The sequence below is a fragment of the Agelaius phoeniceus genome, chromosome 1 (genome assembly GCF_051311805.1).
Source record: "Agelaius phoeniceus isolate bAgePho1 chromosome 1, bAgePho1.hap1, whole genome shotgun sequence".
NCBI classification, from domain to species: Eukaryota; Metazoa; Chordata; class Aves; order Passeriformes; family Icteridae; genus Agelaius; species Agelaius phoeniceus.
The window spans coordinates 20,077,430-20,100,661 of record NC_135265.1 but is presented as its reverse complement, the minus strand read 5'-3'; the positions used below and the strand labels follow the sequence as shown (position 1 = coordinate 20,100,661).

At 37.8% G+C, this 23,232-nt stretch overlaps 1 protein-coding gene across 1 annotated transcript in view; it reads left to right on the top strand.

The window, feature by feature from the left end:
* Nucleotides 1-23,232, top strand: part of MALRD1 (MAM and LDL receptor class A domain containing 1) — a 217,304-nt gene that overhangs the window by 12,528 nt on the left and 181,544 nt on the right. The window contains exons 5-9 of the mRNA XM_077191926.1: nucleotides 475-682; nucleotides 8,176-8,322; nucleotides 11,203-11,312; nucleotides 14,952-15,119; nucleotides 17,067-17,187. Coding sequence (XP_077048041.1) covers nucleotides 475-682; nucleotides 8,176-8,322; nucleotides 11,203-11,312; nucleotides 14,952-15,119; nucleotides 17,067-17,187 — 754 coding nt within the window. The remainder of the gene's footprint in view (nucleotides 1-474; nucleotides 683-8,175; nucleotides 8,323-11,202; nucleotides 11,313-14,951; nucleotides 15,120-17,066; nucleotides 17,188-23,232) is intronic.

Genomic DNA, 23,232 nt, shown 5'->3' with positions numbered 1-23,232 from the left:
TGATGAAACAATTATCAATTGTTAAACTCTGCTATGCCAACTGGTGTCTGAGGACAGTCCCCAGCCCAATTTACACACCTATAAATTGAAATTTTCTCTTGAGGATCTGCAAAATGAGCTTTTGAAGACACTTCAGAAAGGAAGATTGAGTCTTTAGGATATTAAATTTCAGGACACCTTTCTAAAGCACAGGGGCATTACTAATTTTTAGCTAAAGGTTTATGAGACTAGGAATTTTTCTTTTAAATATACTTTTTTCTTTTTAACTTCAGTCTTGGAATTCATCAAACTTCAGCTTAAAATTTTCCATAATTTCAACCCGAGATAGGCATACAAAATTTCAGATTCTGGTTTGAAATGTATCAGAGTTTTGCAATGGAAATTATGAAGCACTTTTTACACCTAGAACTTTTTTTGTGTAAATAAAAACCTATTTCACTCCGCTGTTTGTTAACGCAAATATTTTATTGACAGCTCGTGTTTAAAGGAGAACTCCAGAGGAGGGCAGGTTTCATCTGCCTGAGTAGCATCCAGCTCCTGGATGCTGCACCATCAGAGCCAGCAGGTCTGTGCTCCTGGGAAGACTCTCCCTGCAGGGATGGGCAGCCCGTGGCCCCCGGATCAGCCTGTGACTCTCACCGGGACTGCCCTGGCGGCAGCGACCAGGACCCAGCCACCTGCTGTGAGTGAACCCCACTGCTTTAGGGGGACAGCCTGCTGAGGAGTGCTGGGAAACCTAAACGTTTCCCTTCAACAAATCCCTAGAGAAAATATATTAAATTCCTATGACTTCTTTTCCCCAAAATATTTAATGACATACAGGTTAGAGAAAATGTTCATAGCATTTTCTTCGTTCCGTTGCTTTGTGTTCCTCTGTCTGGCCTCATCATCATGTTTTTGATACAGCTGGTAATTTATTTAATAATCTGCTAAAATACAACATTTACTGTGTTTTTGCTTAAATATATTCCCTGTATACCACTTTTATAACCCTAATTTGCAAGGGAATGAAATCTGCCTTGGGATTTGTTCTCTGAACAGTTTTCTAATTTGGACTTTTTGTGAATTACTGTCAGAAAATGCATTAAGTGACATTATATTTGCACTATGATGCAAATCACCACAAAAATGTAGTTCAGAAGCTGCATCTTCATTATATTTGCAGCTGAAGGTAAGTTTGTTTAGAAACCATGGTTTCTACTGTACAATCAAGACTAAAAAGAAAATAATAAAAATTACTGAAAAATGTCTGTAATAATTCTGAATAATTTTAGATCTCCAAGTGAAAACGTCTTTAGGGACCCTATCACTTCTAAAATTAATACTATAGGGCATGCATAAGTATGTATGTTTGCCTGTGGTAGTAACACTTAAATATGTGTTTAACCTAAAAAATGTACACATATTTAAGATACCAGTGATGATATATATTGCTGCTGGGAGGTGCCAATTAAAATTTTGTGTATTGCTCAAGGTAGCAGGATTAAAAACACTGATAATATTTTATTTTCTAATTCCTTGATGAGACTTCAGGAAATATTTGTGACTGCAAGCCATTTTTTTAACTCACAGTCAGAATACTTAATTTTTTTCAATTACTTAAATAACCATGTGGGAACTATCTCTGAAACAAGTAATATGTGCAAATGCTGAAATAACATTTTAAATAGGAAAGTATATATTGTTTTATCTCTGGGTAGAATCTAAACTGAATGAAAGTCTGTAAGGGCTCCCTCTCTGAGAGCTCTTTTTTGATTTTTACAAGGCTTGACCCTATGCTGTGTCTGTGTCTCTGTGTCTGTCCTACCTCCATGGGTAAGAATGTGGAGAGTCCTTGTAAGTTCTTTGGGAGGAATGGAATGAAAGTGAATTGTATTTTCAAAGCTGGACTTTATTTCTCAGCAATTTAGCCATCCTACTTCATAGCAATTAAAAAGAATTGTGGTGCAGAGCAACTGGAAATAAAAAAAATAATTTTTACGTTTCAAAAGATCATGAAAAATATTTGTTGCAGTTGAAGGGAGCTTCTAATCATACTACACAAGATGAAACTGAAGGTAACTCCAAACACTTACAGGCCTGTGCCTCAGACAAAAGCCAAAAGGTAACCAAAAGATTAAAAATTACCTAGATCTAGTCAGTCTTTTAAAGATCACAGCAGAATTTTTGGGAATATTTCCTCTGTCGTGGTGATGTTGATGGGTCAGAAAAATGGAGATTTGTCACAAGAAGGAAATGTCACAATGACCCAATGGTCTCAACACTGTCCTTTGTGGAATCTCCAGAGTTATGATGTTGGGACAAGGAATGATGAGAGCCACAATCAGTGCAAAATGTTCTTCAAAATCTCTGCCTAGTTCTCCATTGTCTGCTGCTGCTTCTGCAATTAACTTTGGTTTTTCTACTGGTGCTGATTCTCCACTAAGTCTCTTCAAATTAAAGAAAATATGACACTCAGTTGAAACTGAGGAATAGGGATTGTTTGCTTAACTATGTGTTGAGATATTCACAGTTTGAAGAAGTATTATTTCATTGGAGCAATGCACAAAAGTATATTCATCCCCCAAAAAGAGGGTGGGAAAAGGTTCTTTCCTGAAGTAAATGTACTAAAGTAGTTGCTTATTTCTCTGACTACTGGCTGAGAAGAAAGAGCACACAAAAAAGTGCCATCTTTAAAACAGCAATAACTATTGTTAAAGTTGGCCCATTTCAATGGATAATATTGTCTTGCATGCTTCCCACACTCCTTTTTCAGGAAAGACAGCCCTAATGGAATATAGCTACTCAGCAGTTTGATCAGCTTAGAAGATTAATCCTTTAGACACTTTCTATAGTATTGAGGAAAAAGGGCATAAAGAAAAAAAAAATTTTTTTGTCCTTTGTACTTTTATTCCCATTATATCAATTTTCCACAAGATCTTGATATTGTCCTCCATGATGTTTAGAGTTGACTATATTTATTCATATGGATTTTCAGTAAAATTTCCTATTTGGTACAGTGATGCATGTTTTAGCCTTTATTAGGTCTTTTAGCATCTTGGACACATGCTCAGTAGTTTCCTTTGTTGAAGTGTTCTCAGGTCCTGAAAGAGCTGACAGATCTCTTATTGAGCAAAAACAATGGCAGACAGCTGGTACTTAATGTGAAGGATTCCCCTCCTTTAAGAATTTCTTTGTTTCATTATAATAAGGAATTTAAAAATAATGTTACTTTTTGGTCATGTTGATTTGACATGAGTTGTGTTATAATAACAGAATTTATTACAAGAACAAACATAAATATTTTGCTCTTCCTAATCTTTCTGTTTAATCTCTGCTCATTTATATAAATATATATCTAAGTCCAGGAGACTTAAGTCTCAAAAAGTAGGAAATTGTCTAGGAAACACTTATGCATATGAGTAACCATCTTTATTTGAGTTGTTAAAATCTATGAATCTAATGGAGTTATGAAAGTACATGAAAGTACAGATTTTTCTATTAAATTCTACATTTTCATTGTCTTTTCTGACACCTCTTATTTGTGATCACTTCTAAATTTTTTATTTCAGTGAATGATAACAAATTATGAAAACCTAGTTAATATATTTGAACAGAAAGTGAGAAGCAGGACTTGGATAATTTAAAGGACTATAAAGATCCCTTTCATGCTGATGCCTTTTCTTTATTTCCTACCCAATATAAAGAAAGTTTTGTACTAAATACTGTGTCAAATAACTAATATTTCAAACACTAAACTTATCATTATTTTACATGATTTATACATAACCTCACAACACTTATAAACCCAAAAATACAAATGAATCAGTTGCTAGCACACCTTGCAGCTTGGAAACAAGTCTAGGAAGCACTTGCTATTTTCAAGTAATATCACACTTTGATGCAGTAGTTTTTCTGGAAATTATCTGCTCATCAGCATCCATGTAAATTCAAAATTATTGTGGGGTGGGGTCATCCAACAGGTATTTCTGAAAGAGGATCACTTCCATTTAGCTTAATTAGAAGCTTTCTTAAATCAGCCGCCTTTACTGCTTCTGCTTTTAATTCAACACCTCTGGTATTACCTTAAATATTCTCAGCTTTTCATAGGATTTGTATAATTTATGAATATGGAATACGTAGAATGAAGGAAACCTGTATAATTTTAAAGGCATGTAGCTTTTACAGCATTTCATTTACAGTACAGCAATTTACAATTGCAAATCCTTGCAACCTTCCACAGCAGGTGAGCACAGACGCAAATATTTTTATTATCATTCAACACCGAAGTGGAAAGAGCACTTAGTCTGAAACATTACTTTTACTAAACATTTGTACATTTTCTGTGACACTGAATTTGTCTGAAATTTTCAGTCTCTGTTCATTGATCTCGTATTTGCATGTGGAGAGCAAGAAGCTACACCCATGGTATTTTCACAGACTTTGCTGCTGACCAGCACTGTGCAGCACTGCCTTTGTGTTTCACCAGAGCAGCTCCAAGCAAACCTGATCTCTGCAGACCAAGGGTGGACACGAGATTCTCTTACACTCTCTTAACCCTAAGCCAGGGAACTGAGCCATTTCAGAATGATGTGAGGCCACCTCACCTGTGAGAGTTATGAGTCATCTGTCTAATGACTTATGACATGAGGAAGGTCAGGCTGGATGGTCTGTGGCCATCTGGGATATTTCTGTATGAATCCTTTAACAAATTCTAGGTAAATAAACTTAATCACACACCAATAGGGAAAGTGCACAGGCACTCAGAAAGAAGGTATATGTGTAGCCCTTCACTTTCACAAAATGACATTAAATGTTAGACAGAAATGACAAAATATTAATGACAAAGAGGTTCTTTGGTTTCTGTTCATAATGATAGCTATTACCCCAAATTCCAAAACCACTTTGGTGCTGCCATACTGAATGAGGAGAGTACTCTCATTCTCTACTGTTGTTCAGGGAAACACCAACCTGATGGAGGGACCAGCTCTGAGTGTCCCCATTCGTGTTCATTTGGTTGAGCTCTCAGAGCAGGATTGAAAACCTTCATGCACTTGCAGGCCAGCAAAGATGAAGCAATAAAACAGCCTAGTTAACAGAACTGCTTTTTTTTACCCTGGGAGGATCATGAGGAGATGGAATAGATAGAATAAGATAGTCAAAGAAAAAAACATTCCCATTTCACCTCCTAGTACTCTTTAAATATGTGCTTTTTTCCCTGGACTTTTGGTTGGGGGTTTTCTGGTTGTTGTTTTTTGTTTTTGCTGTTGCTGTTGGTTTTTTTTTTTCTTTTTAATATGTTGAAAACTGCTTGTATTCATTGAAAAATATTTTCAGTGTATTTAATGGCTTTAGTAACCTATGCTTATTCTTGAAACTCAAAAGGTTTTTGGGGAACAAGATTTTTTTTCCTGGCTGCATCATTGGACTTTGTAGAAATGGTGTAATAGTTTACTCCTTCACTAATTAAGCCATACTGATATATTTACATAAATTTAATAAAAGAAAAATTCAAATTTTTCTTACTGTTAAAATGAAAGCAAATCGTTCTTTCCTTTCTATTTTCATTTCTGTTTTGTTAAATTATAAAGATAAAGGTCTAAAATAGAGAACTGACTTATTTTCCACTCAAAATGTCAAAAACGTATCTGCAGTTGGAGTCCATTGAAATCTTCCTAGTGAAATATAAAACATAAGCTCTGGTGCTGAGAATTCCAGAAGGAAGGGATAAAATATATCAGAAAAGAGTTTTACGTCAAACTTAACTGCAGCATGACTAGTCAAAAACTATAGGCTGTCACTTATTTTCCAACTATGGATAGAGAAAGATTATCTATAATCCCTTGAAGGTTCAGATAAAAATGCTGAATGTTTGATAGGAAAGGCACATTTCTTAAGGTTGATTAATGTTTGAGGAATGAAGAAACACACTGAAAAACTCTCTTACTTGGATTTGGGTTTTGGCCAAAGCACAGAACTTTTCTTTCAAGCTTGATTAAACATGTACAAGCACCCCTTAAATTTTTAGAATTAAGCAGGGATAAAGTTTAAGTTTGACTGTTAATTTGGACAAGTGCATTTCACTCACAGTTGAAGGCAAGCTGTTCTACAACATATTTACACTTTTAAATTGAAGTATCACTTCCAGATACTGCATAGGGGCAACACTTGGGTTTGGTAATTGACTCTGGTCAGTGTTTCTGCATAACTGGGCGTTTGTTTAGAGCTTTAAATTTCAAGTGAAAGGTGGAATAAAAACCATTTAGCATCTAAAGTGTGGTGAGCATTACCATATCCTATTTCCTCTTCACTACCCAAAAGAAAAAAAAAAACAAATCAACCATCATCAGCAACAAAAACCAAACCCAACCATGAACATCAACCAAAAAACACCCCAAAGTGCACTACCATGAATGTTCTTCCTGCCTTTATAATTGTGTTCAGACTTGAATAAAGTTTGAAAAAATGACTGGACAAAACAAATTTCATTTGGGATCATGTTTTGCTATGTATGCATTTCTTTTTTTTTCCCCACTGCTTATATATTCACCCTAAAAAGGGATATTTATACATTTCTTTCTATATCTATAGGGTTAGAAGGAATTGTACTACAGGCTACCAATGTAAGAAATGCTGATTTCACCACACCTTTCATCCTATTGAACAGCAAGGGCAGTGATGGGCTCTGACCATACAAAAGCTGTTGTTTTTATCAGCATAACAAATCTTGAGGTCCCAAATGCCTTCAGTTAAAAGACAACATTAATTTAAAAAATGTTTCCATGCTAAATACCATTTAGAGCTGTAACATAATAGTTATTAGTACTATCTTGATCTCAGTTTCATATTTAAACAATTATTTTAACTAATTTTCTTTGGTGCCTACAGGGTCATTTATGGATGTCTTTTTGGATATTCCTGTGCAGGCACTACAGTCAGCTGTTTATGCAGAAGACCTTTTGTAGGGTTTAGGGAGGCCAGGAGACAGAGATATTTAAGCAAAGAATGTTTGTCTTTTTGTGTCACATTGGTTCTCTCAAGACTGCTTAGCTAAGGAAAGCAAAATGTCTGGATATAGTATTAATTACCAAAACAGCTTAGTCTTGGATATCAATTTGCATATTCAACCTTAATGTACTAGCAATTGAAGTCTAATTAAAAAGATACCTTGTGAAAATCATGAAAATTTAATCAAATAAGTTAACCAAGTTTCATTTTAAACTAAATATGCTGCACTAAGCAGAAAACTATGCACCATCAAATTTTAATGTATATGGTGAACCCAGATAAAAGACACTGATATTTGTGGTTTATTTTCTACCTTAAGATTTAGCTGCTCAAATAACCTCTATAGTACTGGGGAACTTTTACTATTTAGCTTTGCTACAATGGTGCTTAAAGAAAGATGCATTTAATTTTGGTTTTGTACAATCTGAAAATTGGAGTAATACGTATGATCTTTTCTGAGGCTGATATGATCAGATAAATGTGCTGTGGGAGCAGCAAGTGACAAATACAGTTCTAAAATAATGGTTGCAATTGCAATAAGTGACCCCAGGAGTTAAGTATAGCGCCTGGGGAAGCTGTTCTGAACCAGGAAAGAAAACTCTGGGTATAAAACTTTCCTATCAAAATAATTATTTGTACTCAATCAATGTAGGAGTGTGTGAAATTTTTATACAATTTAAATTGGTCTAATCCATACCAACTGAGAAAATCGTCTTTCACTTTGCAATAAAAATTTCTAGGCAATCTGAATAATTGATAAATTTAAATCTCATTTTCAAAAATAAATTAAATGAAAGCTTAATTCATCTTTGCTTTCCATATATTTTAAGCCCTAAATGCATCTGATTTTTCTCACACGTTCATAGCTAAATTACTAGTGCAATTCTTCTTTAAAACATATTTAATATTATTTTATAATATGTCAGCAATCTATGTACAGTTCTTTACTATGTTTATTCTCTTACAGGTAGTTTGTTTCATGGTTCTGAGTTTGATTAAAAAAGGAAGGGCCTGCCCAACCTCTTACCTGTATTCTAGAACTAATTATCCCTCTGAATAACCTGCAACATATTTTTGCTTTTTCAACTCTCTAAGTACATCTAAGTACAAAACAGTCAGAGTTGTGGCATTAAACTGTTGCATCAAGTTCAACTTATTGATCCTCTCTTGTTGTTGTTCTTACCACAGCTAATTATACCTTATGTGATTTTGAGACTGACCTTTGTGGATGGAAGCCACTGAGCAAAGGTGATGCTGACTGGAGCATAATGAAAGGACAGGCTCCCTGGGACAGAGAACTCCCTGGCAGAGGTCATACAAATAATATGGGCCATGGTGAGACTTATTATTATTTTTCTCCTTCTGTCATGAAAATTCCTATTTGTAAATGGTCACAGGCTGATAATAAAAACTGGTTTGAAATGGATGCCACACAGTATGTAAATAACACAGGTAATGTGCTACAGAAAGCCAGTCCGTTGGAGATAATGTTTTTTAGCTGTGATCTAGTTACTCTGTCTTTGTAACCCTTATTTTTGGCTGGCACAATCAGTGAGGTATGAGACTCAATGCAGTTTTTTTGAGATACTGACCTTTGAACTGACAGCTGACTTTGTTTGTGCCTATCATAACCATTGTTTACCCAATATTCACATAGGGGCCACTCTTGGAAGCATTATTTGGACAAGCAGCTTTTTGCAGTTAAATTAATCCATATTGTCTGGGAAAAATAGAGGGAGTATAATTTCCTTTAAAGAGTTGTCCTTCCTTCAGCCTATACTTGCCATACAATGTATTCAGCTGGAAAACCATTTTATTCCAGAAGGGGACTGTTAAAAATATTTTTCCAAAGTAAAAATGTTATTATGGCACACTCCATAAAAATAAAACTACTAAGCATGTTTTTCATTGTCAAATAATATTGACAAGTATTCTGTGACTTTAATTTTATTAAAATGTATCTATTGCGCTGCTTCTAGTGAAGATAAAATCTGGGTCCAGAGCCCCTTTAATTTATATTTAATTAATTATGTATATTATCTGCAGCCAGACCTCCATGATTCTCTTCCATGCTCATGTTCAAGAAATGTGGAATTTAAGTACTCCTCCTCAGGTATAGGAACCTCAGGATTAAAAGTCACCTGAGCGACAGTAGTGGGCAAAGCATGTGTGTGCCTGCTATAGAATAATTCTAAATGAACAGTCATATTTTATCTGTGGTCCTCATGTGATGAAGTGCAACAAAGTTGCTGCTCACTTTTCTCAGCAGCTGTTTGATCTTTCATTTTATTTTCTCTGTAGAGTGGGACTGGGTCCACATTACAGCACTTTACGTAAACACTGCTGTGTTACAGGTTTCCAACTCTCAAAGCTCCAGAAGGGTGGGTGCACTGATCTGTGTCTTTGCTCTAGGTGCTGATGAGATCTGAGGGGTAATGTGGTCAGAAGGAAGGCTGCTGGCAGCCTTAGCATCACATTAACAGCACCCATGTGGAGCTATGTGCTGCTTCACTTCAGTTGCTGTGACACCTGAATTTTTACAAGCTTGTTTCAGTTGCTGCAGGTTGAAGCCTCAAGCAGATTTGGAGGTTACTATGCCCCACTTCTCAAGCCCAGTAATGTTGCATTCTCTGTGTAAATTAGCTGAAAAGTATTTCTGAGCTGGTTTTGTACCAATCTATCATTGTGCCTGCTACAGCCATGACTTCAGAATTAGGATTCCAGAATCTGAGTAAGTTTTTGTGAACATTAAATCACCATCCTTCAGGTTGCAAATGTTCCTTTCGGTACTGCAGAGTGGTCATCTCCCTTCTCTCCTGGGGAGGGCAGTAGCAAATTTTGATTAATGAAGATCTTAACAAGGCTAAGTAGAGGCTCAGCTGCAAATTAAAGAGGGTCCTTTGAAGTACCCTTGCATTCCAATGAGGGGAGCTTCCCTCATGCTGTGGAATGCAGCATTCCAGTTTGTACAGGGAGCTGGAATGGTCCCCTCTTTGTGCCAACCTTGCTAAAGCAATGCCATTATTCACGTGGGGCTGGACCTAACCCTCGGCTTCATTACAGATCCATGGGAAATAAGTGGCTAAGGAGTATGACTGTGGCAGCACAATAGCTGATTTTCCAAGATGTAAGGCAATATGTGTAATATAAATGCTCAAAAAAGACTGAGCCTTTAGTGTTGTTTTGCATAGACTTTCATGAAAAAGTCTCAGTATTCAGCAAAGGCAGCACTGACGGCATTCAAAATATGCTGCTTTAGGGCCCCTTGAAAATGTTTATCCTTCCCTACCTTTGTCTGAAGCACATCTGCTGTAGTTCAAATCCAAATGCAGTGCATTTGCCAGAGTTCAGATTAGATCTTTAATTAAGCTTTCATCCCCACTAGCACAGACAACAATGTCAAGTCTGTGGACCCCATGAGAAAATACAGCTTATTCCATTGGCTCCTGTGGTCTGCAACATTGTTAGCATGCTTAAAAGTGGCTGGGCTGTGCTGACAGTGAATACTGTACCCTAAAGGAAATAATTTCTGGTTTAAATTCTGTTTGAAACAATATTTAAGCCAATTAAAATGTGTCCTTTAGGGATCTTGGCTGAGGTCTCTGTTGCTTGATCTCCAGGGCTCTCTGTGTTGCAGCTCCTCTGCTCTCCCCAGTCCGTGCAGAGAGTGGACGGGCAATGTGTGAAGGTGATGGGTAATACTTGTAGAGTTTTAAGGTTGGAGATCTTAAAGCTTTTGCTTGAAGAGAGCAGAGAGATAAAAAATACTTCCAGTGGATATCTGCACAGTAATGCTCTCAGAGAAGCAGCACCTGCACTGCCTTCAAGGGGCTCTGTAGTCACTTCCTTGGGTTTATGTACTCGCAGGCACCGTGACAGGGTAGTCTTAGCAATGGCTGCCCAAAAAGTTTTATTTCCTTCTCCCTCTCTCCTTGTCTTTGGAACCAGTCATGATGATTTTACACGAGGGAAGAGCCAGGAGCATTTGGCAATTCTGTTTTGTCTTTACCCACATAGATATTGCTCGTCACAGCCTGTTATGACACCCTCCTCATTATCCACAGAGACTGAACTGATGGCAAAGCAGTTTAGATTGTTTTGATCTATGAATAAACTTTATGTGTCTCATGAAGCATATAGTTACCTCTCTCAGGTAGCCATTTGCCATTGGAACATGACATATTTCTCATACTTCAAAATAAAATTTGTTTACAGGATCATTTATTTACTTCAGTGGATCACATCAGAGGAGCACAAAGATGGCCATGTCTCACCTGGGAAGTCCTTTCCTTGTCAAGCTCACCCCTGGGCTCTCCTGCTGCCAGGTAACAGTTTGATATGAAGTGTCCCCATGTTTGTGACCTGTCCCTCAGCTGATGCAGGTCAGGTGTATTCCTCATGCTCTAAGTGCTGCTGCTGAGGGCTCTATTTCAATACCAGTGGAAGCAGTTAAAGACTAATGCTTTGGGAGGACAGAGATGAAGGTAATTTTTACTGTTTTGCTACCAAATTTTTATATCTGATTATTACTATTCTTTCTCAAAGCACCCAGCAGGTGACTCAGATTTCAGGACATGCTCCAGGCTTTTGTGTACTTTGGCAAAAGTATCTGGACAATGATAACAGGGCTCTATCAAGCAGCCACTCTGTTGTCTGCAGGCAGGAAAGTCACATAACCAGGGCTCTATAATAGGACATCTATGGTTTGAAGTCACTATGCACATCAGCTGTGTTGGTGTGACCAGAGAGAACTAGCTACCATTCTTCAGACATGCACTAAATTTTAATTCATGTTTTGAGGAGGATGCTTTTTAAGCTGATCAGTGCAGTACTTGGGAGTTACTTTGAAATATGTTTTTTTTGTGAGATGTCTTGTGGCTCTGCAGTGGAATGCAAAAGCAACCAGCCAGGATAGTGGTTGAGCTGAAAAACAAGACAGGTACCAGGAAAAAATTAAGCAGGAGGGACAAAAGATAGAAAAATATTAGATGAAAAATGAAAATAGTTTTATAACTAGGTGGTTTTAATTTTCAATAAAATTCTGTATTTTTAAAACAAAACTTGAAGAAATAAATATGAACAGCAACAATTCACTACATTCACAGCTGTGTTTTTGTGTGTCCTTTTGGCCACTGAATAACATTAATAGACATGGTTCAGTTTTATAACTTTTTTTTTCTTTTTATTTATTTTTTCCTAAGGGCTTTTTTTAAATTTGTTTTCTGTTCTGTAACTTTTCAATGCTTATGCCATACTTGAGAGAAGTTAAGTTGTGTAGTTATGATGTGGTTTTCTTCTGATACTGTATAATCCCTTTTCATTTAAAAAGTCAGAGAGAAGAAAAGGAAAAGACAGAGAAAGCTTGCCAAAATAATTTTATTATGTTCTGTGAAAAAAAGAGGCTTTAAAGAAACAAAATGAAATTTAGAATGATTGCTTAACTTTTAAGACTCAATGTAGAACAGAAACTGTTAATTCCACTTGAGAAAACTTTTCTCAAACAAAAAAGAGAAAAAGTCATAAAATAAGGAGATGCACTTAGAAGTCCCAACAATAGCAGAATTTTATTCCAGCAGGATCTAGGCTTCTTAGGTTTTATCTCATCGGAGGGACCAGAAACAAGTGCTAGCTTAGCTAAATCTGTTTTACTTGAAACTGCAGCTCACTTGGACTACACACATCAGTGAGTTACCAGATCTCAGCTGAACAGCTGCCACTTGCAGCTGAGGAGCAGAAGCCTCTGAAACAATTCAAGAACAGTTCCTTGCAATCCCTTAAGGCAATCTCTCAGTTCTTAATCTTCACATGACTTCTTGGTGTTGTAGAAGGTCAGAAATAAAATAGATGCAGGATAAACTCAAGTGGAATGCTGCTGCAGGGAACTCAGAAGTCCTGAACCATCCCACAGAAGCCCAGTGTGTGTGCACTACTCCTGGGACACCCAACAGCCTTTGTATTCACAGCACATTTGTTTAGACAGCTCCATCTCACTTTTGTTGACTTTGATGCTGAGGAGATAAGCACCTTTCAGATTCAGATTAATTTATCTTAGAAACCCTTAAGGCAAACTGGGCACCACTGATATTGAATCAATGAATTATTCTAGTAAGATCTATTGCAGAGTTTGGTCTGCGTTCAAACTAAACACAGATGCAGTGGGGATGCACATATTTTTTCTTGACTTCAAAGTCAGAAAAGAAACAAGTTTTATTATAAGTATGCATGTGTTGAATGTATTTAAAATTCTTAGATCCAACAAAAGCTAGAGCAAGTTCTTACCTAACGGTACGTGTCTGTCAGAGAGTGTTTTTGAGGACAGGAAGTTTGGCTTTCTGCCACATTATCCCTGCAGACTTTTATTTCTGGGAAAGAGCAACGAGTAGGGGTTGCTCAGTAGGATGTGTTATGCTCTCTGCCTATTAATGTGAGATGATGCCCTCTGTTGGATATCCCACTGAGAGGACAAAAGGATCTACACAAAGAGATCCATGTTTATTACTAGCTTTACAAGTTCTTTAGCTCTGGTAGATAAAAAAAAATATTTGAGTTGAAGGGTAACAGATTTATATTGTTCCTTTCTGGTTAATTGAAGCTTAGAAGTAACTTCTTTCTGCAGCTTCTTGTAGCTGGGTCTTTTTGTAGATGTAAGCTAAGAAACATCTTCATTTAGCTCAAGGTTTTGCACTTGTAGAAGCAAATTTCTAGTCCCAGCTCTGTGTTTATGGCTCTTTAATGCCCACAATAGTCATCATATAGGAGGACATATAGACATAAAGAAGGAAGGTAACATTATTTCTTACTTAATGAAAACATAAATTTGTTTGAAAGACAAAGCCATCTAAATTTTTTAGAGTGTAATTCTTCCAACACCTCACTTTGGAAAGTGCTTGTATACCTGCTACTTTCTATTTCTTAAGCTTTTTTGCTGGGGGAATGAGTTACATGAAAGTATTTCAATTTATTAATAAGGATCAAGACTATTTTATATAAGACATGATTTTCATGAGAGGTGGTAAAATTAAATGTTGAGAGATGAAGTCTGCCAGACCTGAAGCTAGATGATATTAAAAAGTAGCAGTGTGTTTTAACAGGAATATTTCTGCATGACTGATCCAGGTCTTGTTTTACTTTCATGAAGAGACAAGTATTATCAATATCAAGGCTTTTGCAGAGAAGGATACTGCAGTTGAAGAAATTTTCATCTCTGTGTAGAGAAGCAGGAAGGACTCAGGGGGAAAGAAAAAAATTAGTCTCTGAAAATCTAATTTCTTTCCCTCAGTTCTCAGCTGAATTTTTGCCTGGGTATTATTAAAAAAATAATGTATCAGTACAAAAAATAAATTAAATTTATTAAATTATTCTGTATTGCAGGGGAGTGAACTGTGATTCTCACTGTTTTCTTATCTTTTCTGCCTTAAAAGCAGTCTCACCCATACAGTTTTTGTATTTTCCTCTTGTATATTGGTCAATCTGCTTGTTTCAGGAGATTAACAGATTTTAAAAATCTGTCTTCTGTATTCATTTATGTTGATTTTGGAAATAACAGATCATAAGGTTTCCTTCATACAAGAATCTCAGTGACTGCTCTTCTGAGATTAACATGCCCATGAAACTGTCATATATTCAGCATTTGTAAAAAAAATAATCTTTGAGAAGTCTCTAAGTGCTTACTATGATAAAGAAATTAAGGGAAGTAATATCATTCAGTCTGCATCAGTTGATACATAGAAGTTAAAAGTAAATTGTAAAAATGAGCTTTAGTTTTAAATATAGTTTTGTCATTTGACATGGTACTGCTCCTCAACATTCTGTGATTTCAAACATCCCCATCTTTTGTGCCAAGTCTGTGCTTAGACCCATCATGTCTTCCTTTGTTATGATGTACATATATTACTTGGTACTGAATTTATTGCAGACTGATTATATATTTTTTAAAGCTTTTCATTAAAAAAATCTTTCAACAGGTTAGATTTTGGTACTGGTTATCTCAAGATTCCCAGCTTTCTGTCTTTAAGAGGACGACATTAAATGGAAGTTTGGAAAAATTACATGAAATTTCAGGATTGCCTGAGATGAACTGGAAAAAAGTTGATATACCTGTAGGAAGTGTGGCTGAGAAATTACCTTTTCAGGTAACTGTATATCACATTTACATTGCTTTCAAAAAGATATTTTACTTTGGCCTTTAGAATTAATTTACTTTTAATGATGAAATATAAAAAGAGACTTTCTATTCTTTAATGGTCATATTAAAAAAAAAATTAATTCAAGTTTTTCCACAGATCCATCTATTCAAGAGCATAGCCATTGTTTCAGTGTTCTAAGCATTAGAATAACTTTTAGTAACAAATATCAAGGGACCCTAAAGATTATTTAGTTTCAACCCCCATTGGCAAGGACACCTTTCTTTTGACCAGGTTGGTCAAAGCTCCATCCAGCCTGGCCTTGAACACTTCCAGGGATGGGGCATCCACAAATTTCCTGGGTAACATTCCAGTGCCTCACCACCCTCAAAGTAACGGATTTCTTCCCGATATCCAAACCCATTCTTTTTAAGTTTGAATCCATTCCACTTGTCCTGTTACTACATGACCTCATAAGTAGTCCCTCTCCATCTTCTTGTAGGCTTCCTTCAGGTGCTGAAGGCTGCAATTAGGTCATTCCAGAGCCTTCTCATTTTGAGGCTGAATAAACCCAATTCTCTCAGCCTTTCCTCGCAGGAGAGGTGCTGCATCCCTCTGATCAACTTGGTGATCTCTTCTACACTCACTCCAAGAGGTGCTGGGGACCCCAGAGCCTGACACAATACTCTGGGCTCTCAGTAGGGCAGATTGGAGGGGCAGAATCCCCTCCCTGCCCTGCTGCTGACACTGCTTTTGGTGCAGCCCAGTGCAGGTTTGGCTCTCTGGGCTGTGAGTGCCCATGGCTGGGTCAGGTCCAGCCTCTCCTCCACCAGCACCCCCAGGTCCCTCTGGGCAGGGCTGCTCTCAATCCCTTCATCCCCAGCCTGGATGGATACTGGGGGCTGCCCCAGCCCAGGGGCAGCACCTTGCACTTGGTCTTGTTGAACCCCATGAGATTCCCATGGGCCACTTCTCAAGCTTGTCCAGGTCCCTCTGGATGGCATCCTGTCCTTCTGCCATGTCAGCTGCACCACTCAGCTTGGTACAACCACTGCAAACTTTTTGAGGGTGCACTTGATCACATTAATAAAGATATTAAATGACACTGGTCCAAATATGGACCCCTGAGGGGCATCACTTCTCACTGATGTTCGCCAGGACTCTGAGCAGTTGACCACCACCCTCTGGATGTGACCATGCAACCAATTCTTTATCCACCTAACAGTCCCTCCATTAAATCCATCTCTCTCCAATTTGAAGAGCAGGATGTTGTGGGGGCCACGACAAAGACTTTACAGAAGTCCAGGTATGGGAGCCATAACCCTTCACTGATGCAGTCACTTCATCATAGAGGCCCACTGGGTTGGTCAGGCAGGAATTGCCCTTGTTGAAGCCATGCTGGCTGTCTCAAGCCACCTCCCTGTCCTCCATGTGCCTTAGCATAACTTGTAGGAGGATCTGTTCCAAGATCTGCCCAGACACAGAGGTGAGGCTGACAGTGCAGGTACTTCAAGCTATCCCTACATTTATCCCTATATTATCCCTACAATCTGTCCCCACATTGCTAACTTCATCAGGCACAGTATAGATGAACACAATTAAATGGTGGTATAAATCATCATATTTGAATAGCTAATTTAAGAAGATATAATTTTTATGTGTTCCAGCAGGAAGACCATTCATTCAGTAGTGATGACTTTAACCAGTTTTGATTGAAGCAAGGTCATCTGGGTTGCATAACTTTCCCTAGGTAAAAGTAGTTATGGCTTTGACAGTGGAGGAGCAAATTTCTGACCCGGCCAAATCTCAGTTGTAGTTTTTCCTGGCTGATGTTCAGAGTTCTATTTATGCAGATGTCATAAATTATAAAGTAATATATAAATAAATATGTGTGTGTGTTTATGTCTTTTTATCATGCCACCATTAATGAATTAACTTTTTTTCCTGTCTTTACAGATTATCTTGCGAGGTACTATTCTAACAAAAAATGCTACTGTTGCTATTGATGATATCAGTATAGCAGGGGAATGTGTAGTTGTGAATAGGCCACTACCAGGAGTCAGCCAGGAAAGTGAAGGCAAGTTTCATGGTTTTCAATACCTTTTCCCCAATGTCTGCTATATATAACTTCTTTTATTGACAACTTGAAGTTACTTTTTATAAAGTAGAGGATAATCTGAGAAAAAAGTCCGTATGCTGTAATCAGTCGTCTCCCTGGAAGCGTTCCAGGCTGTGTTGGATGGGTCTGTGACTCTGCCCATGGCAGACTAGATGATCTTTAAGGTCCTTCCCAATCCAAACCATTCTATGGCTCTATAATGCAGGCTTTCATCCTTGTGTAACACATTAGCTGCTATAAGAAGTTTGCACTAACTCTGCAAAGTGAGCTCTGGTGGGAATTTCCTGGTACCACTCACTATGTAGTACCTGCTCGCATTCATGTTTGGATGCAGAGGCAGAAGCAAAGAATCCTAAATTTTGCGCTAAAGAGCAAATTCGGCTGCTTTGTCTTTAGGGCAAAAGGCTTCTCCCATCATTACTGCTAAATATCTGACATATAATGAACGCCCACCAAACTCATCTTTGTACTCACACTCTGTAGTCTTGAAGAGCCAATGGATGGAAATATAAAACAACGTAACCTGTCAGACTGCTGCTTGTGGTCCTCTTGATGCTAACAGCTGCTTTGCAAAAATGGCATGGGCACATGGGAAGTCAGGGGTGATGTTGATGAGTTACAGCCATTAGGTATCTGAATTTAATATCCAAAAAATTTAAAGGCATAATATAGAACTTCAGTGTTGTGTTTTTAAGGCTTCTCTGATCCCTATATACAGTGGGGTTGAGGCATTTAGAGAAACATTTATTTGCTTTAATTATTTTCCTTACAACTCCCTCATTTACCCATTAATCACAAAGATATTGTCTTTACAAGGGAGTCATTTTTTTTTTTAATCCCTTTCCGGATAGAAATATGAGTATTTAAAAATTCAGGTAAACAAAGAAAATAAAAAGCTGCTCATCATTCCTCTCACTTTCCAGAAATCTACTGAATAAAAACCAGCAGACCCTGGCTTTTTGCTTCCCCATTCATTGAAATTTGGGGTGTTTTCTAGTGTGTAAGTTGAGGTACAGGCTAGTAATGGTGCAGCACCCAATTTTGGCTTCTTGCACCTTGCATTGTGACCTGAGCAGAGAGAGAGCACGGCTACAGCAGAAAGGTTTGGTGTAAAACCTGCACCTGGCTCCCAGGGAAAGAGGAGAGAGCCATACCAGCCCCTGGCCTCTGAGCAGGAGCCTGGCTCTGTAACACCAAAGTGTATTTGATAACTTTTCACATGAAAGTTTGAATATTGTGGAGAGTAAGAGTTAGTTTAAGGCCATCAGACATTGAGATCAGCTGTGATATAACCTGGTACACTGCATAGGTGCTGATCTGTTCCTTGTGCTGAGCACGTTGCTATATTAAAAGGAGATGAAAAGCACTTCTTATAATTTATATACTTGTGGGTTTACTTACATGTCTTTTTCTGATTTTTAAAGGGGAAAGAGAATCTGCAGGTGCTAATGCTTCATCTTTTTACTGTCCAGAGGGATTTTTTTCATGTGGGAATGGGCAATGTATTTCGCCTGATAAATTTTGTGATTTTAAGCCTGACTGCCCAAATAACCACGATGAAACCAAATGCCGTAAGTGAAATCTTTGAAATCTATGTTGTTAAGCTCCTGTGACTATGTTCCTTTGTCCTATTTTCAATGCTTTCATGACCTCATAAATCTTGAAATTTAATTAAAAGTAAAAGCTCTTGAGAAATAGTTACTTCACTTTGATTCTGTTCTGTGATTTTTTCCCCTTTTAGTTTCTGTAGCAACTATTCTCTCTTAGAATTAAAACCAGAAAAAAGATTTTGATTAATTATTTAGTAGAAGATGCTCCTTAAAAAGTAGTATTTTATTTTATAATTCTAATGCACTGGCCACAGACTTGCATTCAAATTGTATGTTTTATATACTTCTGATGTGAAGATGCCAGGGTGGTACCACAGCTGTACCATGAGCCTGGTCACAGATACAATTTAAGCAGAGTCAGCGTCCTCTGTTTGGATGAGCTGTGACTCCTGTCAGGGCCACATGCCTGGGCTTTCCCTGCATGGAAATAAACACGTGGGAAAGTCGAGGGAGGTGATGCATCTCAGAATCCCTCTCCACTGTACAGTCAGCAGGGAGCTTGGAACTGTTTCAGGGTCTCTAATATGCGGCTTCAAAAGTCTTTTTGATTCATTCAGTTTCCTGCTTTGCATAAGAAATCACAGTTATACTTTGCACTTTTGAAAATGAGTCTCTTGCTTTAAACCACCAGCTTTGCTGTAGAACTTGTGATGCATTTTCAAAAGAATTGCCATGAGCCTTATTTAATGCAAGTTTTCTTTTTTAAAATAGAGCATGATGCTTTCTAGCACATTCAACACAAATGACAGAAATATGGTAGACAAGATCCTCAAATTATTTTCTGTGCCCTGTTACGCATCTAAAAACATAAACTTCTTTAGAGGCGCTAATATAATCCAATTTCACTGTTCATATTTTATGGTTTTTATTTGGAGATTTGAGAGTTGTTGCTCAGATAAACAAAGATCTATTTGACTATTAGCAGGTAAATCAAATAATTACAGCTTCTATGCAATTTTTCTTCAATTTTAGCATTGAATCTTCTTCAGCTAGAGCACTAATATTGAGGGTTTTAAGTGTTTAGAAAGACTACTATCCAAAATATACAGAAGTTTGACATATAAAACTGCATTTTGTTTTAGTAGATAGCAGTTTGCCTAGCTAAAATCAGAAATTACTATTGAGTGTTCACTAAGCAGAATATCTTTCCTCTTGTGGGCCAGAGTAAAGAAAATTCTGATGTTATTGTAGCACAGCTGAGGCTGGAAGTCATATTTGAAGATTACTTAGTGGTTAAACACCACCCTGCTTGAAGCAGAGACACCAGAGCTGAATGCCCTGAGCTTGACAGAGTTAGGTTGTGAATACCTATGAGAATGGAGACTACCCAGCCTGCCAGGACACCCTGTCCCAGTGTTTGATCACCCTTGTGGTAAAACAAGTGTCTGTTGCTTCTTCTCCTTTCACTGGGCACAACTGAGAAGAGTTTTTATTTCTTTACTCCTTCTCTGTTCATATTACTCATATTAAAACACTCCATTTTTAATTCACTTGATGTTTTTTCTACTTTAGTTATGATTACATACCTTATGCAGCATTGGGTTATGATAGTCTGGATTTTTCTAACATTACCCTTTTTAAATTCAGGTAAAGGTTATTTGTTCTCTGACAAAATAACACTTTTAAATCAATAGTTTAATTAAAAAATGTTCTAAATAGATTTAGCTGCATGCAACTTTCACTGCACTGGGATAGCAGTGAAGTGGTAGCTTTTAATCAAGAAAATTAGGATCTGGTTTTTGAGGCCATTTATATTTCCATTTAACTATTCAGCCTTTGTTTCCATTTCAACATTGTACCTTTGGTTGAAGACAAATGTCCAGCTAGGTGTTCCTAGACCAGCCTTAATTACAAGTAGCCTATATGGCAACTGATTTTTTTCTTTTTCCTCTAATTATATGTCTGAAGACTCTTTTATTATACCCAAGTCGCATTTGTCAAGACAATGCATTAACAATGCCATGCTAAAGGTTAAACTTTGGAACCATTATATTTATGGTGATCTTTGCTCTAAGTATATTGCTGACTTATAAATCATTGTTACTGCTGAGCTGGCTCAATGTGTGCTAGCAGTACAGCTTGTAATGTGGGAAGCAGAATGTAGGTACACAAAGGACACTGCAAGCAGTTTGGCAAGCTGACTGTTTCCAAGCAATAAACTTGCCTTTCAGCACATTAATCTGGTAGTCTGCAGCACTAGAATAGCTCTTTTAATTTTTTTCAAATAGTATTTCATCATCTTCGTGCTTCTGTAGTGCATCATTATTTTCTATATTTTCTTTGCAGTTCCTGCTCTTGGATGCAAGCATTTTATTTCTCAATTTTCCTTATTTCTGAACTTGGCTATGCACAGATTTTTGTTCACCTCTTCCAACTACATTGTTGTTTTCATCAATATTAAGATTTTTTCCCATGGTGTTCCATCTAATAGTGATTACATGCACCTTGATCTTGTTAATGTTTTTCTCTTTGTATGAGAACCAGGCAAAGATATTACATGCGCTTAAAATGTCTTTCAAAATATGTTCCATTTAAATCTTATAATCTTAAATTCCAGCAAGATTATTTAGTTAGATGCTTGGGTCCACTACACCCACTGAATAAGCCAGATCTTCATACAATTTTTTTTAACTCTCAATATCAATACTTGAGATATCTCTTGGTTTTCACTTCCACTCAAATTAGTACCTTTTTTTCTGTCAGACCTGCAAGAATTCAGTTGAAGATTATCCCTTCTGGGACTGACAAAATATTTTCTCTCTTGAGTGCTGCAACCCCTGACTATTAGATCACAACTTTTCTTCTACAGATGAAGAATTTACTATGGCCATAAAGCTTTTATACTTTTTATACTTGACTTCCACGCATTAAAGCAAAGGAGAAATGTGACAGCCTTTTTCAAACTGCAGATTTACAGCAGTGACCTAACACACCTATCACATTGTTTGCTTGTGCTCTGGAAGATGAATGTGTAGCATGACTTCTGTGGTCTACATCCTATGCATTTGGTGTTGTTGAAATGCTCACTTTTGCACCCTAAAATTATGTTGCTGGAATAAGGATAAGATCAGGTTGAAAAGCAATCTGTTAACATAAATATATTCTTGATAATCTGTCTGCCCTTTGCTAATTTCTCCCTTATGTTCTGTCTTATGTGTCTGTTCTTTTTTTTTTCTGTCTACTTATGGTGTGGATTATCAGGAATAATTATATGGGTTTCTATATAAAATAAATAAGAAGTAATTTACATTTATATGAAATACAGAATTTTTTTAGAGGTCTATCCATGGTCACATGCTTTGAGGTTCTGACCTCGTTCAGAGCCACTGATGTATTGAGGCACACCTGCTGCAGCACTGACTCACCCACAGCCAGAGATCCTTTGAGGTGTACTTTCTCCAGCATGGATTTACCCTTCAGAGTTACACCTGCTGCCACACAGATATAACCATGGCCACAGGTGCTTCAAGAGGTACCTGCTCTGGCATGGGCCTGTTTTCAGCCACAGGCACCCCAGGGAGTCCCAGTCCCATGTGGCCTCATCCACAGGTCCCAGTCCCCTTGATTTGAATCCACACTGGAGTCCCAGCAGCAGCAGTGACCTGGCCATGCGCCAGCAGGCTCATCACCTGTGTTCTTATCAAAATGCTCCAGGCACAGCAGAGTAAGGAGATAAGCAGTCAGCAAGCAGTGAAAGCAAGAAGCAGCCAATAGAGAGCACCAGGCTCTAATGAACAGTCAGGAAAGCAGCCCCATGGCAAGCACAGGAGTGTGCCAATTAATATCTAAAAATCAATACAAGCTATAAATTTGATCCAACACATTCCAATCACACTTTTCATTATGTCAAACCCTTCAAGCCCCATGTGCCAGAAAAGACTGCCATGGCTGAACCCCCAGCTCAGCCCCATGTAGCTGCTGACTCACTCCCCTGGTGGGATGGGAGAGAGAATCAGATGAGTAAAGGTGAGAAAACTCATGGGTCGAGATAAAGACAGTTTGATAGGGAAAGCCAAAGCCATGCACACAAGCAAAGCACAACAAGGATTTCATTCACCCTGTGGGCAGACAGGTGTTCAGCCATCCCCAGGGGAGCAGGGCCCCATTACACATTATGGTGACTTGGGAAGATCAACACCACCGCTCAGAACATCGCCCCTGGTCTACTGCTGAGCATGACACCACAGGATGTAGACTATCCTGGTGGTGTTGGGATCAGCCTTCCTGGATGTGTCTCCTCACAGCTTTTTGTGCATTCCCTCCCTTGCTAGTGGGGCAGTGTGAGCAGCAGGAAAGGCCTTGGCTCTATATAAACATTGCTCAGCAATAATTAAAATATCCCTGAATAATCAACACTGTTTCCAGCACAAATCCAAAATATAGCCCTTTTTCA